General features: G+C 46.1%; 1 protein-coding gene across 4 annotated transcripts in view; it reads left to right on the top strand.

Moving 5' to 3' along the window:
• The window catches only part of LOC133371517 (hephaestin-like), an 82972-nt gene that overhangs the window by 60900 nt on the left and 6762 nt on the right, over positions 1 to 15310 (top strand). For all 4 annotated transcript variants that reach the window (XM_061599053.1, XM_061599054.1, XM_061599051.1 and 1 more), the window contains 5 exons: positions 559 to 690; positions 4983 to 5089; positions 8740 to 8965; positions 11910 to 12049; positions 14504 to 14666. In XM_061599053.1, the coding sequence (XP_061455037.1) occupies positions 559 to 690; positions 4983 to 5089; positions 8740 to 8965; positions 11910 to 12049; positions 14504 to 14666 (768 nt within the window). The remainder of the gene's footprint in view (positions 1 to 558; positions 691 to 4982; positions 5090 to 8739; positions 8966 to 11909; positions 12050 to 14503; positions 14667 to 15310) is intronic.

The raw sequence follows: 15310 nt of genomic DNA, 5'->3' as shown, positions 1-15310 counted from the left end.
AAGATTCAGATCCTGCCCTGCCAATTTTCTACTTGCAGGAGGATTTTTTCATTGTTTAGTTTGGTAATCTAGGAGAACATTCAGGAGCAGGATCCCCTGCAGTCAGAAATGGTATCTTCCATTCTACCGCCTGCCATATTTTTACTTCATGCTTCTGCACATATAGAGCAAGTCTTAGGCCTGGTATCGCTCAGACAGATTTTTGAGACTTACTTGAAAAAAGAATAGAAGAAAGTTTCGAGTCTGGGCCCCAGGCCGGCTCTGGCCGTGGTACAGCAATATCCCTTGCAAACAGCCCTCCCTCTCCCTGGGCACCTCTTGGCAGGCCTGAATATATCCCATTATTCCTGCGGCTTGCACTATGGAAAAGCTGGGCTTTCTTTGTACTGTCCCAGCAACCACCACAGCTACGGTAGGAGCACATCAGAATATTGTCCTGCTGTCAGTCACATATTGCTTTCAAGAGTGCATTTTTTTTATTCCTGTCCACTGTACCAACGCCATCGTCTTTGTGCCCTCAAGTGCCTCCTCCCTCCCTCCCTCCCTCCCTCCCTCCAGGTCCTTTCCTTTGGGCAGAAGTGGGAGATGTTCTCAATATTGTATTTCGGAACAATGCTACTCGGCCATACTCCCTCCATGCTCATGGCGTCTTGGAGAAGAGCAACAGAGGCTCCAAAGCAGCAATGCCTGGTGAGTCTGCAGACCTCCACTTGCCTGCACTCCTGTCTGTGTCATGTATTAATGTGTACAGAGTGACCAAGCTTCTTATTAAGTTTATCCCCAGTAGATTATTTTTTAATAAGAGACACGAAGCGAAACAGCTTCATCCTTTTTCCTTTCATAACACCTCTCAGGGACGTTAAGACACACATCTCTTGAAATTCATCTTGTCTTCATAGTTATCCTGTCTGACCCAGTGTTCAGAGCTGCTACAGGTGATGGCGTTTGGTGATCCCAAAATTGATAGCTGGAAACTTATTGGTAGGAGCCTTTTCTGAATTCCAGGGGCACAAGCATGTGGAGGACTTCCATATGCCTGGGCCACCCAAATCCACCCTCTGTTTGCTGTGTGTGCATGGAGCCCCCTGGGCCGTGGCTGTACCCAGACTGTAGCTGAGCACAGTAATGGCCATGTAACCAGGGTTGGGAACCTCTGGCCTAAAGGCAGTTTGACCCGGCACAGGTCCCATGGAGCTATTTTCCCCAAACCATGCCCTCCTGCCCTGCACCTGATGTCATATGTGACGTCAGCTGTGGGTCTGGTAAAGATATAGCTTGATTGGCTGCATTCCCCATGCAGTTAAGAAGCTTGAAGTCGCCACTCAGCGGGCCCACTGGATCAGTTGCATGACACTGAGTTCCCTGTTTGGATGCCTGCAGAAAGCAGGCTTGAAATCATTCCCTGTCAGCTGGTAGGTGGTGACTTCAACCCTGCTGATCAGTGGAGCTTCAGAGCACCACACAGCAGGGTCCTCTGCAAGTCCTGTGTGGTGCGTTGAAATCCAACCATCATCACCTGATGTCATATGATAGAGAAGTAGTGGGTGGCCCGCCCACCTGTCAAATTTGACCCACAAGGGGTAGGGGAAATGAGAATCTGGCCCGATCAGGTTCCCCACCCCTGCTCTAGAGCTTCTAAGAAAAGAGCTTCGCCCAAGGGCCCAGGCTACTCTCGTCCAGTGCACAGAAACTCCCTGGAGACAAGCCCTTCCTCAGGAGCTCGTGCAGGGCAGCTATTTGGGAGTATCTCAAGGTGACAATGTGTGTGTGCGCGCGTGCGTGTATGTGTGCCTCAGTCCAATGTTCGTTATCCTTGGGGATCCTCAGAAGTTGTTGGACTACAACTCCCATGATCCACAGCCAGCTTTGCCATGGTCAGGGATGATGGGAGTTGTAGTCCAGCAACATCTGGGGGGGGGGGCAAGCTGAAGAAAGCTGCCTTTGCCTGCAATCTAATATACACTTACCTGGGAGTAAGTCCCACTGAACCCAATGGAGATTACTTCTGAGTAGACTGTATCAAATTGCAGCCTTAGGCCCACGACCCCTGGTAAGGGTGATCTGGCTATGTTGTGAATTCTGGGAGGGAACTGCAAGAGGGCCCAGGAAGCTCCGGGGCCTTTGGGGTCTTGCCCACTGAGATCTTGGGTGGCCACCATGCACTAGGTTGACTGAGCCCTTGGGCTATAGCTGCTCTTGAAGAGTTCCTGGTCCACTTTTTTTTTTTTTTAAAAAGCCACCCTATTCTTAGAAATGCCCCTTAATTAGACCTAAATCCTGAGCCTTCCCGCATCATGCACTGCCACCTTGATGCAAGTGTCTCCTGCGGCCCAGGCAGGGGAGGTCCGGGGCCGGCCCTTCCATTAAGCAGAGGTGATGTTGTGGGGTGATGAGGCACTGGAGGAGAATGGAGCTGTGTGTGCCACGCAGGGCCTGCCTTGTGTCCCCTAAGCTCGCCTGTTGCCCTGAGGTACAGGGGAGGAGGCTGCCCCATTGCCAGTACTGAACTGAGTGATGACTGTCAGTCTGGCTGGCGTCTGTTTAGGATTGGGAGGGGGCGCCGCCTTCTACTTTGCCTCAGGCAGAAAAATGCCTTGGGCCCACCTGGAGAGGCCAGAAGACTGGAGTTGAGACTAAGAAGGCCTTCCAGGTGGGGAACAATTTCCCATTTTGAGCCCTTTCATATTAAGCTCCCCTCGGAACAGAGGGAGCAGCTTTATGCTGAATCAGCCCCTTGTTCCATCCAGCTCAGTGTTGTCTACACTGACTGGCAGCAGCTCTTGAGCATTTCAGGCAGGATTCTCTCCCAGCCCTCCCTGGAGATGCCACTGGGGATTGAACCTGGGGCCTTCTGCATGCAAAGCAGGGGCTCCACCACTGAGCTGTGGCCTTTCCCCTTGACAACACTTGAGAACATCTATCTGCCTAGTTTGGTTTGCTCCTGTCCTCTCGGTTCATACTCTTAACATGTAACTGTATTTTTGGCATTGTTTTATTTTTGCCGTTTATATTCTGCATTTTCCTCCAATGTGCACATGGTTCTCCTACCCCTACCCCCCACACACACACTTATCCTCACAACAATCCTGTGAGGTGTTAGGGTGAGTCAAGGGCCCAAAGTCACCCAGTGAGATTCATGGCTGAGTCACAATTTGAACTTGGGTCTCCCCAGACTTAGTCTGACACTCTGACCGCTATACATCTCTGTCCCTCAATAATATACTGGTTTTATTATTCAGTCAGTCATCATTGCTGCTGTTTTAGCCATTGGCACATATGTATACAGGAAAACAAGCCACGTATATGGCCTTAAAAGCAAAAGGCTAAGATGACCAAAGAAAGCCTATTGCAGGAATCAAGTGGAGCAGGCAATATAGATAATAAATACTTCAGTATAAATTGCATAAAACTGTGCAAATATAGTTTGCAAGATAACAGACATATGCAAATTATATACAACCCAACCAGCCTCTAATTGCATAATAGCAGGTAGCAATATTAAATTGGCCAGAAGTTAACCTGTTTGTCTTGGGCAGTCGTGGCTGGTGCCCGTTGGGACTGGTAAGGTGGAAGGAAGGGAGGCCAAACAGTAGGTGGAGCCAGAGCCCAGGACAGGCGGAGCTAGCTTATTCTAGTTTTGTCACCCTCCTCCTCCTCCTCTCTGCTGAGTTCTACAAGGGGCAACACGCAAGACTAAGGAGGAGGAAGCCAACAGCCAGGGCCACCAACAGCAGGCAGGTGGGGGCTGGCTGAGGGCAGACTGAGGTTGGTCGGGTACTGCCCCATTGCCCCAATGTACCAGCGTCCACTGGTCTTGGGGCAGTGCTGTTGGAGAGAAGAGCATGCAGTCTAACTGACTGCAATAGTAGTAATATGTAGCATCAGTCTGTTAAGCTAACCAATATATCAAAGAAGAGAGTATACATGCTGCTGCTCATTACAGAACTAGGTACCATAACTCTGGACAAATTATGTCCTGATTTCAGTTGCTGCCACTGTGCACAGTTGCTGAGTAATTCTGTGCACCTTGTGTGATCTAGCTGGCCCAGTGTTTTCTTAGTTGTTATATAATGACTGCCCACCTAGTTCGGCAAATGTCCATAAGAAGGATGTAATACTTGGATGAATTAATCTTAAGATATGAAACTAACCTTTAGATGAGATTCCTAACAGAGGCAGGAAAGTGTCCATACATTTCCCCCCTCCCTTTCTTTCTGGGCTCATCTACATGGTGGTGTGCTGTGTGTTTGGTGCTACTCACATCTTCTTTAAATTTGAGTGGCTCACATGATGTTACTGGCAAACAAGGTATTATGCAGTTTTCCCTCTGTAAATCCACACTAATCCGATCTGCTGATAATACAAAAAGAGGAGGAAAAACATCTCCACTCTGTATCTCTAATGCTTGCAGACACTTTGCTCTGATCCTTTTAGGTGGCTGTGTCAATCTTTTCCCTCTCCACACCCACTATCTCCTCCTCCCTTCTTTCATTTTGTTTTCTGTGGGCTGACAAGCAACGTCCGCTGCTCTCCTCCATTCTGCTGGCCTTTTTTATGTTGCTGCAAACAGTGCCTTTATTTTCTTTTCCCCGTAACTTGTGTGCAAAAGCATAACACTGTTCAAACAAATATTTGTACTTCAGCTGTATCCTACCAACCATAAGCATGGAAAACACAGATATTTGCACTTCCAGGTTTTTTTTAAAAGGAACCTACTGCAGCTGGTAGAACAGACTGAGCATGTTCAGTCACCTAGCAATCAGAGGGAGTGGAAATGTATAATTGGAGGGTGGGGCCACAAGGAAACAGTGAGACTAATCCTTCTCAGAGGAACACCTACTTGTGTGAATGGAAAAAAGCAATTCGCAGCTAACATTGAGCAGGAGCTCTGTGGACAGAGCAAATCTATAACAAAGGTAAATGGACTTTATTTGCTACAAAGAAATGCTCATGTAGATGAGTCCTCTCTCTCTCTCTCTCAGGTGAAATCATAACCTACCAGTGGGATGTTCCTGAAAGATCTGGTCCAGGACCAAATGATTCTGCCTGTGCCTCTTGGATCTACTACTCCAGTGTGGACCCTGTAAAGGTTTGCAGTTTTCCACTAACTTTTGGGAGAAGACTAATCCACCCTATCATTTCCACCAGGAAATTAATCCAGATTAAACAAATCCAGATTTGTCCAAGCATTTACATTGTGCAAACAGAAGCCTCTTGCTGACTGGAGCTCCATTCATACAGTAAAAGTGAGAGACAAAAGGTCTCAGATTCTGTCCCTAGCATCTCCAGGTAAGGTTAGGAGAGACTCCTACCTGAAATCCTGGAGAGCCGCTGCCAGTCTGTGTTGACAATACTGAGCTAGATGGACCAAAGGCCTTCCTATGTCATCCATGAGCCTCCTCTAAAAAGTGCCTTTTCTTTTCTCTTTTCTTTTGTGACAGACATTTTACTCCATGTGTGAACAACACCGAAGCGAGATGCTTCCAAGGAGCTCCTACAGAGGTCCTGTGCATGGTTAGCCTTTGCTTAGGCAAATGCATCTTATCTATCAAATTCACCCTATAGAGGGTGTCAGTAAAGAGAAGTTGCGCCAACTTGCATTGGTGCAAACTAGTCAACTGCTGGGAGGAAGGGCGGGATATAAATCAAATAATAAATAAATAAAACATCCCATTCCTATTTGGCATGGCCAATGGCTCTTGATACTTGGGAACTCCTGTTCTTGGTTTAAAACTCGTGTTTTATGGTAGCAAAAGTGTGTGTGTGCATGCAGGGTGCAGGAGGATGTATTGTTAGGCCTATTAATATTTACAGTGTTGCCACTCTTTTGTCCTGTCTTTGTCTCGTGCACACACACCTGAAATGGTGGAAAGTTGCTGCCAACCAGTGCGGGCAATACTGAACTAGATGAACCTCATGGTCTGACTTGCTAAGAACATAAGAAGAGCCTGCTGGATCAGGCCAGTGGCCCATCTAGTCCAGCATCCTGTTCTCACAGTGGCCAACCAGGTGCCCAGGGGAAGCCCACAAGCAGGACCTGAGTGCAAGAACACTCTCCCCTCCTGAGGCTTCCGGCAACTGGTTTTCAGAAGCGTGCTGCCTCTGACTAGGGTGGCAGAGCACAGCCATCATGGCTAGTAGCCATTGATAGCCCTGTCCTCCATGAATTTGTCTAATCTTCTTTTAAAGCCATCCAAGCTGGTGGCCATTACTGCATCTTGTGGGAGCGAATTCCATAGTTTAATTATGCACTGAGTAAAGAAGTACTTCCTTTTGTCTGTCCTGAATCTTCCAACGTTCAGCTTCTTTGAATGTCCACGAGTTCTAGTATTATGAGAGAGGGAGAAAAACTTTTATCTATCCACTTTCTCAATGCCATGCATAATTTGAAACACTTCTATCATGTCTCCTCTGACCCGCCTTTTCTCTAAACTAAAAAGTCCCAAATGCTGCAACCTTTCCTCATAGGGGAGTCGCTCCACACCCTTGATCATTCTGGTTGCCCTCTTCTGAACCTTTTCCAACTCTATAATATCCTTTTTGAGATGAGGTGACCAGAACTGTACACAGTATTCCAAATGCAGCTGCACCATAGATTTATGCAACGGCATTATATCGGCTGTTTTATTTTCAATACCATTCCTAAGTATCCCTAGCATGGAATTTGCCTTTTTCACAGCTGCCGCACACTGGGTCGATATTTTAATTGTGCTGTCCACTACAACCCTGAGGTCTCTCTCCTGGTCGGTCACCGCCAGTTCAGACCCCATGAGCGTATATGTGAAATTAAGATTTTTTGCTCCAATATGCATAATTTTACACTTGTTTATATTGAATTGCATTTGCCATTTCTCTGCCCATTCAGTCAGTTTGGAGAGGTCTTTTTGGAGCTCTTCGCAATCCTTTTTTGTTTTAACAGCCCTGAACAATTTATTATCGTATGCAAATTTGGCCACTTCACTGCCCACTCCTAATTCTAGTCATTAATGAACAAGTTGAAAAGTACAGGTCCCAATACCGATCCTTGAGGGACTCCACTTTCTATAGCCCTCCATTGGGAGAACTGTCCATTTATTCCTACTCTCTGCTTTCTGCTTCTTAACTAATTCCTTATCCACAATAGGACCTCTCCCCTTATTCCATGACTGCTAAGTTTCCTCAGAAGTCTTTGGTGAGGTACCTTGTCAGAAGCTTTTTTAAAGTCTAAGTACACTATGTCCACTGGATCACCTCTATCTATATGCTTGTTGACACTCTCAAAGAAGGTTACTGAGACAGGACTTTCCCTTGCAGAAGCCATGCTGGCTCTGCTTCAGCAAGGCTTGTTCTTCTATGTGCTTAGTTAATCTAGCTTTAATAATACTTTCTACCAGTTTTCCAGGGACAGAAGTTAAGCTAACTGGCCTGTAATTTCCGGGATTTCCCCTGGATCCCTTTTTGAAGATTGGCGTTACATTTGCCACTTTCCAGTCCTCAGGCACGGAGGAGGACCTGAGGGACAAGTTACATATTTTAGCAATTTCACATTTGTGTTCTTTGAGAACTCTTGGGTGGATGCCATCCGGGCCCGGTGATTTGTCAGTTTTTATATTGTCTATTAAGCCTAGATCTTCCCCTCTCTTTACTACGATTTGTCTCAGTTCCTCAGAATCCCTTCCTGCAAATGTTAGTTCAGGTTCAGGGATCTGCCCTATATCTTCCGCTGTGAAGACAGATGCAAAAAAATTCATTTAGCTTCTCTGCAATCTCCTTATTGTTCTTTAGTACACCTTTGACTCCCTTATCATCCAAGGGTCCAATTGCCTCCCTAGATGGTCTCCTGCTTTGAATGTATTTATAGAATTTTTTGTTGTTGGTTTTTATGTTGGTTTTAAGCAGCTTCCTCTGTTCCTATTAGGGGTGGGGTTCACTGCCTAGTTAGGGGTGGGGTTCACTGCTTGTATTCCGATAGTCCATTGTTCAATCCCGTTCTGCCTTTTTTGTTCCCACTTGCTTTTGCACTTGCTGATTTGATCTGCTGGTGTGTGTTTTTTGTGGTGAAAAAACTTTATGTAACTTTTAACATAAATGCTTATGTAAATCCATGGAAGTTAGTGGATAATAGCCATTGTAATTATGAAGATAATTACATAACATTGGGGGGAAATTCGCAAAAAAAAAGCTATGCTGATTACAACCGCAACCTGCTGCAAGAAATCAGTGCCGGTCTGAAAAGACAGCAATTCAGTCAAAATCTGGTATTGTTGGATTTAGTGGATATTCTCTCCTATCCCCAGTTCCTATGCAATGTTGCACTTGTATGAAGGATGTGTAATGAGTTGCTGCATAACTGGGGGTTATTTTGCCTAGCATCCTGGGTTTCGTGATTTTCACTGCCAAATGTGCATGCCATCTTAATGCCTGTGCTGCAGTGCAACTGAATGAAATGGACATGAATAGGAACTGCAGGTGTCTATGCATCTGCTGTAATCTTCCAAACCCATGATGAAGTGCGACTGTGAGTGACCAATGCATGCAGCTGTAACTGCAAGTCAGCAGTTGCAAAGGGAACCAGCCCAAATCTGACAGGGGGGGCTGGATTTTCTGTAGAAATCCATGGTTGAGGCCTGCAGATATGGATTCTGGAGCAGAATTCCTTTGGTTCCAAAGCAGCTCCAGCTAATACAGCTCTATGAGTAGTCCTGCTGCGCGCAAGAGCCAAGGGTAGAGTTCCCACTGTTCTCTATCCTTTTTCCTTAGGATATGTTTAGTGGCCTCATTGGTCCCCTGAAGGTCTGCCGTAAAGGGACGCTGGATTTTGAAGGGAGAAGGAAAGGTGTAAACAAGGAGTTTGCACTCCTCTTCTTGGTGTTTGATGAAAATCAGTCCTGGTACCTTGAGGAGAATGTGCAAAAGTATGCCCAAAGAAATTGGAACCATTCCCGTCAAGAGGATGAAGAATTTCTGGAAAGCAACAAAATGCATGGTGACTTTGCATGTTATGTTTCCTCCCTGCATGGCTGCCATTGCACTTGAGTGCAAAGGATTGCCTAAATTGACTGTATGGAAAACTGGGGTATTTATTTCTCACTGCTACCAGAAGGGGGTTTCATCTTTTAAAAAAATGTTCATATTTATTTATTTAGGTTTCTCACTGGAAAGGCTTCAGGAGGATAGGGGCAAAACTCTGTTTATAAGATAGGCCACATAAAGCATAACAACATTAAAAATAAAGAAATGGCTAAGAATACTCCCTGCTTGTCCCTGTCCACTAAATACAGGGGTAGGAGGACTTTTGGGATTTGATACTGGGGAAAGAATCCAGCATTCAGAGAATCTCAGGCTTCATATTTAGAAAAAAACCCCCAAGTTTCTAGCCCTCAAGGCTGTGAAAAGAATTCCCCATGATCGGGTGATGGGGTTCAGCCCTCTGCATTGCTCCTGGCCCTTCCAGATGTGCAAAAAAGCAAATTAAATTATGTAAAATAAGGAGATGCATACAAAAGCTGAGCTTCCGCAGTTTATGCCAGGCACAGAATTGAGTGTTTCTTGAGGAAGAACTTTGAATTTTGTTTTAGCCACAGCCCTAACTAAAGCAAAACAAAACCTCCCCTTAATAAAGCTCCTTCAGAAACCATTTCAGAAACTCCGTTTAGTGTGAAGAGAGATTTAATATAAAAAGACTGTACTTGCAGCTCATTTTTCTGCTACAGGATGAGCCTGGTTTCATCCTGGCTTCAGGGTTTAATCTAACAGGCAGCTAGACACATTTTGTGCAGTGTCAAAAAGAATTGTGCAGTGTGAAATAAGTTTTTGTGCACTTGGGCATATGGGATTTAATAAAGAGCTACGTATTTTCTAAAAAAGAAATAGATGAGAAAAGATAAAAAGAAAGAAAATGAAGGTAAAGATTGGCTCCTTTAAAACCTTCATAAGTTTATATTAATAGTGTATTATGGGACTAATTACTCCTGCAAACTCACAGAACTCACAGAGAGCCACTCACTATGGGCGGTTTATAAATGAAACAAATAAATAAATAAAATAAATAAACTGACCCCCCCCCAACACAATAGGTTCATTTTAATTGAACATGTAATCCAGTCTCACCATGCTATAGACTTTAAGTCTGCCTTCTCCCAAATTTGGGTTTGGAGCATCAGACTCCAGCCCACAGTGAACTGAGGAACAAGGGTCTCTTGCCAAAACTAGCAGCCCTGTGTTGAACTTCCTCCATACAGTTTAGCAACTATGCAACCTGCCGTCATTGGGCTGTGAGCTTTCTGCCCTCGCCAGTGGCAGCCAGTGAGGTGGTGGAGAGCAAATGGGGAGACCCACAGCACAATGATGGGAAGTGTTGCAGTTCTTTGTACTAACTAGAAGTTGTACAGGGGAAGGAACACAAATCTGCCATTGTGCAGTGGGAAATAACGTTTTTGTGCCCTTGACCATATGGGATTTAATAAAGAACTAGGTAGTTTCTAAAAAAAGAAATAGATGGGCAGCAGTGTCATATTTTCATATTGTTTACTTCCACCTTGTTATCCTAGGGTGCCCTCAGCCATCAGGTACATCAGCTGAGAGTTGGCACCCTGCACAATGCACTTTCTGAGCAAGGAGGAGTAAGGCCCTTTTCAAAGGAAGAATGTGACTGGAAAGGGAGCACCAACACCAATTTCAGATTCCACCACTTTGCAGTTTATTAGCTTTTCTCTTTACCTTAGTAGAATTTTTGCCTGTGGAAAAGCTGCTGCCTGGTCTCTATCCATATTGCTTTCGGCTCAGTCATTCATTTGCAAGCAAAGCTCGGCTCTAATGACTGAAATGAAAACCTGCTGGTAGGCAATTTACACATGATTAATTCCTTGAAGTAATCTATGAAAGACTCCAAAAAGCACTAGGATTTGCCTCTTGGCTGTAGCTTGGATCCCATTTCTGAATAAATGATACAGTTAGAAGCCAAGAAGAAGGGTGTTGAGCATTTGTGGGTGCAGCCATCCCACAAAACAGCCCATGGAATTGAAATCCTCAAGCAGAGTGCGGGGGCTTGAAGGAAGGATTTCCAAAGCAAAGCAGCTGAGATGACTTCTGCAAACAAGCCACATTATATTTATTTATTACATCTGTATACCGCTCCATAGCCGAAGCTCTGTGGTTTATAGAAAGGCAAATAAAACCTTTACCAAGGCCACTAGCCAGTCTGACCTGGGGAAGGTTCCTCTTTGACCCCAGATAGGGCAGTCATCCAGATCCCAAATTTGGAAAAAAGAAATCCATCCACTGAAGCATCCCAAGAGAAAATAAACCGGATGTATTTCCTTAATTTCAGCAGAAGTGTCTCAATGGTGAGGATTAAACATTTCAGCCTTCCCGAACCTAATGCCCCCTGATGTTCTTTGCTACAGCCAGTATGCTTGTGTGGGGCTGGGGCTGAAGAGTGTTGTAGTCCAAAACTCCCAGAAGGCACCAGGCTGGACAAGGCTGAAATATATGCAGCCTGAAGTCCACCCACCAGAACAAAGTACCTCATAGCCGTTCAGTGGTTGATACGATGGTGATTTAGCCTCTTGTAAAATTTCTATCAGTAGCAGATGCTGCGGTGGGCCGGCGGTGCTCACGTGACCTCCTGTGTGCTGAGCTGCTGTTGCATACTGGGAGGAGGAGGCAGCAGGGAGGCTGGCGTGGTACAAATGCACCGGCAGGAGCCAATCTGTCAGGAGGTTGGGTGGTCAGGTGAGCATCAGCACCACGCCATGCCATCCACTACTGATTTCTACTCCTGCATAAATTCCTGGCTACTGAGGCAAACTGTGCTGGATTATACTGCAGAACCACAGAGAAGAGCCTATGCTTTTTGGCAATCCTAACCTCACCCCTCCTGTAGGTACTGGGCCATGTAATAAACAGACCTTTTTTCCTTCCTTCCTTAGCCATCAACGGTAAGCTCTATGCAAACTTGCCTGGGCTGACAATGTATGAAGGAGACTGGGTGAACTGGTACCTGCTGGGAATGGGCCAGGAGATTGACATTCACACGGTTCATTTCCACGCTGAGACATTCATATATCGGGTGAGACTCCCCAGCAGTTGATGAAGCATCCTTGTGACCCTGTTTCATTTCAGTCCATTGCCACCAGCAGAGCTTTTCCACCTAGTGAATCCATCAGGTAGTCTGCCCCCTAGAGGTGGAGCCATGGGGTAAGTGCCCTTCTCAGCTTCATCCCTCTGCACTTTGAAGTCAGCATGGCAACCCTGCGTGCACCCAGAGGCCTCTCGTGATGAGGCATTCAGGCCTCAGAGAGACATCCACAGCAGGAGTTCCATCACCACAGCAATGGGGCAGACTTTGGAGCCTCCCCCCAGCCCCACTGTCTTGCCAGCCCCACCCTCAGTCACCAGGGCCTCTTGCCATACCCACGAAGGTGGCAGCCGACACCACCTATCTCCACATCCAGGGAGAGTCTGCCCCCTGCCCTGCCCCACCCCACAACAGAATGTGCTGCTAATATTATCCACCTTTGAAACAAATACGAAGGAGCCGTCTAGAAATGTTTTTAAAATGATGGTAATTAAGCCAAAAGCCTGAAGGAAAAGGTGAGTTTTGAGGAGGGAGGATGGCTGGCCCCGCATGAGAGCGAAAGGGCGAGAGATCTGTGGGTGGATGAAGCTGTGAGAGTGACTTTCATGGGCAGGAACATAATGGGAGAGAAAGGCAGAAAGATTATGCAGGGAAAAGCCGCGGAGGTGAGTCTTGCTCTGACGCCAAGAGCTTAGAAAACTCGTATTTGGAGCTAATCTGTATGCTTCACTGTTATTTGCAGTAAATTTTGCTTGCGTTCTGCAAGCCTAGATTCACATTTCTATCTGCTGCTAGAGTTTCACCTGCCAAGCCAGCCAAGTTCTTGAAGGAGAAACAGGACTCTCACCTTCTCTCACATGTGCACCTTGGCTCTGTGCTGGAGTGCCAGCATCTCTTACGAAAGGCAACAGCCATACCTCAGTGGCACCTGCTTTGCATGCCTGAAACCCTGGAGAGCTGCTGGCAGTCAGTGTAGACCACCCTTCCTCAATGTGGAACCTCCAGATGACTTAGACTACAGCCCATCAGCCCCAGCCGGCCTGGCCGTCTGATGCTGGGGCTGATAGGAGCTGTAGTTCACCCTACGCTAGATGGCCCAGTGGTCTGGTTTGGTATAAACTTCCTCTGTTCCTAGGAGATAAAACTTTGTGTCTTCAACTTAGAGGCAGAAATTATGGCCGGGGGGGGGGAATGAAATGCTTCCTCCAGTTTTGCCACCCCACATTCAGGGTGTGAGGTGTGGGAGGGGTACTTGATTTTTTTTTAAGGGGGAGTGCAAAAGGTGCTGAGCTTACTGCTGGCATCCCAAGAGGCAGCAGAGTAAGGGCAAGAAGAAATGCACTAAATGCCAGCTTTGTACGTTATGTGGAAGCACCCTGGCCACAGAGAGGGTAACGCTGAGAGTCAATGGCTCAGTCTCAAACAAACTGGGCTCCTGCTGGGAGGAAGGGTGGGATATAAATCAAACAATAAATAAATAAAATAAAATAAACAAAGACCTAAGAGGAGAGACTGAAAGAACAGGGCATGTTTAGCCTCAAGAAGAGGAGACTTGGGGAAAATATGACAGCATTCTTCAAGTACTTGAAAGGTTGTCACACAGAGGGGGGCCAGGATCTCCTCTTGGTCGTCCCAGAGTGCAGGACACGGAATAATGGACACAAGTTAGAGAAAGCCAGATTTCAGCTGCAATCAGGAAAAACTTCCTAACTGTTAGAAGGGTACGGCAATGGAACCAATGACCAAGGGAGGTGGTGGGCTCTCCAACACTGGAGGCCTTCAAGAGGCAGCTGGACAGCCACCTGTCAAGTATGCTTTAATTTGGATTCCTGCATTGAGCAGGGGGTTGGACTTGATGGCCTTACAGGCTCCCTCCAATACTCCCATTCTATGATGACATGATTCTGTCCATTACTGTTGTTATTTAGTTCAGTTTGTGCGAGAGCTTCACAAAAGTTACAGGTACAGTTCATTGTCACTGTTGCCTTATTCCTGTTGCAAGGTAGGCAAACTGCAGTCAGGCTGTGATGTAAGTGCCAAGTGTTGTCTTGGGTATAAAATTCAGCTTCTTGAGAATCTTTGCTGTCTTTCTTTCTATACTCATCTTTTATTTTTAAAAGCAAGTTTCTAGACATTATGGTTCTTAAAGGTATGTGAGCAGTTCCTAGTGAATCTCTTGTGGGCTAAGAATTTCCAGTGATCTGGATTGGGTGGGGTAATCCTTGAGGCCCAGCCAAACGTCTCGCTCCTCTCCATGACCACCACCAGCAGAATAAATTAGCCAGATATGCCTAAAGCTGCAGAATATATTCGTGTAATCTAAGAAATGTTTTTATAGTTCGCTTGCCTAACATGTACAAGTTGCACAATTCAGCAGTAGCTAAACCCCGGCTTTGCTTTTCTGTTCCAAATTAATATTTGCTCTCTGCAACCCTTGTGTGACAGAGTGGCAAGACTTACAGAGCAGACGTTGTCGATCTCTTCCCCGGGACCTTTGAAATGGTTGAGATGCTGGTTGGCAATCCTGGCACGTGGCTGCTTCATTGCCATGTGGCTGACCACATCCATGCTGGAATGGAGACACTTTTCACTGTCTTACCCAGGCCAGGTAAGGAGACAGCAGTTGTCCAGTATTTATTTCATTATTTATTTATCGAAAATATTTCTATCCCGCCCATGTACCCTACAATAAGGCACTCGGGGTGGCTCATAATGAAATCATACACAGTAAAAAAAACACCACAAAAATAGATATAAAAAATATGTAAAATGCAATTAAGAAATCTAAGGGCATGATAATAAAAGGGGGCTAAAGAGGTAAACCTAAAAACAAAGGGGAGGGGAATGAAATCAGTTTCAGGCTCTCCCTTTAGTCCCTCTGAAAGGTACAAGATGGTTTTCAGAAGCCTCTGAAACATCATCAGGGAGGGATGTCTGCCTGTCTGGGCTGTGCCATGTGCAACCATCCAGTGGTGCCATGGCACAACTGCATGGTCAAGGTGGAAGTGATATGTTGCTGTCAGCGTGCAGACTTCCATAAGCCACGAAAAAGTCCTTGAGGATGAGTGGAGTGGGGGAGCCATAAGTGGAGGAAGGTGGATGCTTTGCGAGGATGAGAGATGAGGGCTGGGAGGGAAAGCAATCTTTTCTGGCTGCCTGGAAGAAGGCATAGAGTGTGGGGGCAGCAGGTACAGGGGGCTGGATGTACCTACCTTGCTGTAAGGAGTGGACAGGGGCTCCCAGGCACCTGGG

Source organism: Rhineura floridana, chromosome 16, assembly GCF_030035675.1.
Source record: "Rhineura floridana isolate rRhiFlo1 chromosome 16, rRhiFlo1.hap2, whole genome shotgun sequence".
In the NCBI taxonomy this organism is placed as follows: Eukaryota; Metazoa; Chordata; class Lepidosauria; order Squamata; family Rhineuridae; genus Rhineura; species Rhineura floridana.
This window is presented reverse-complemented; position numbering and strand designations above follow the sequence as displayed.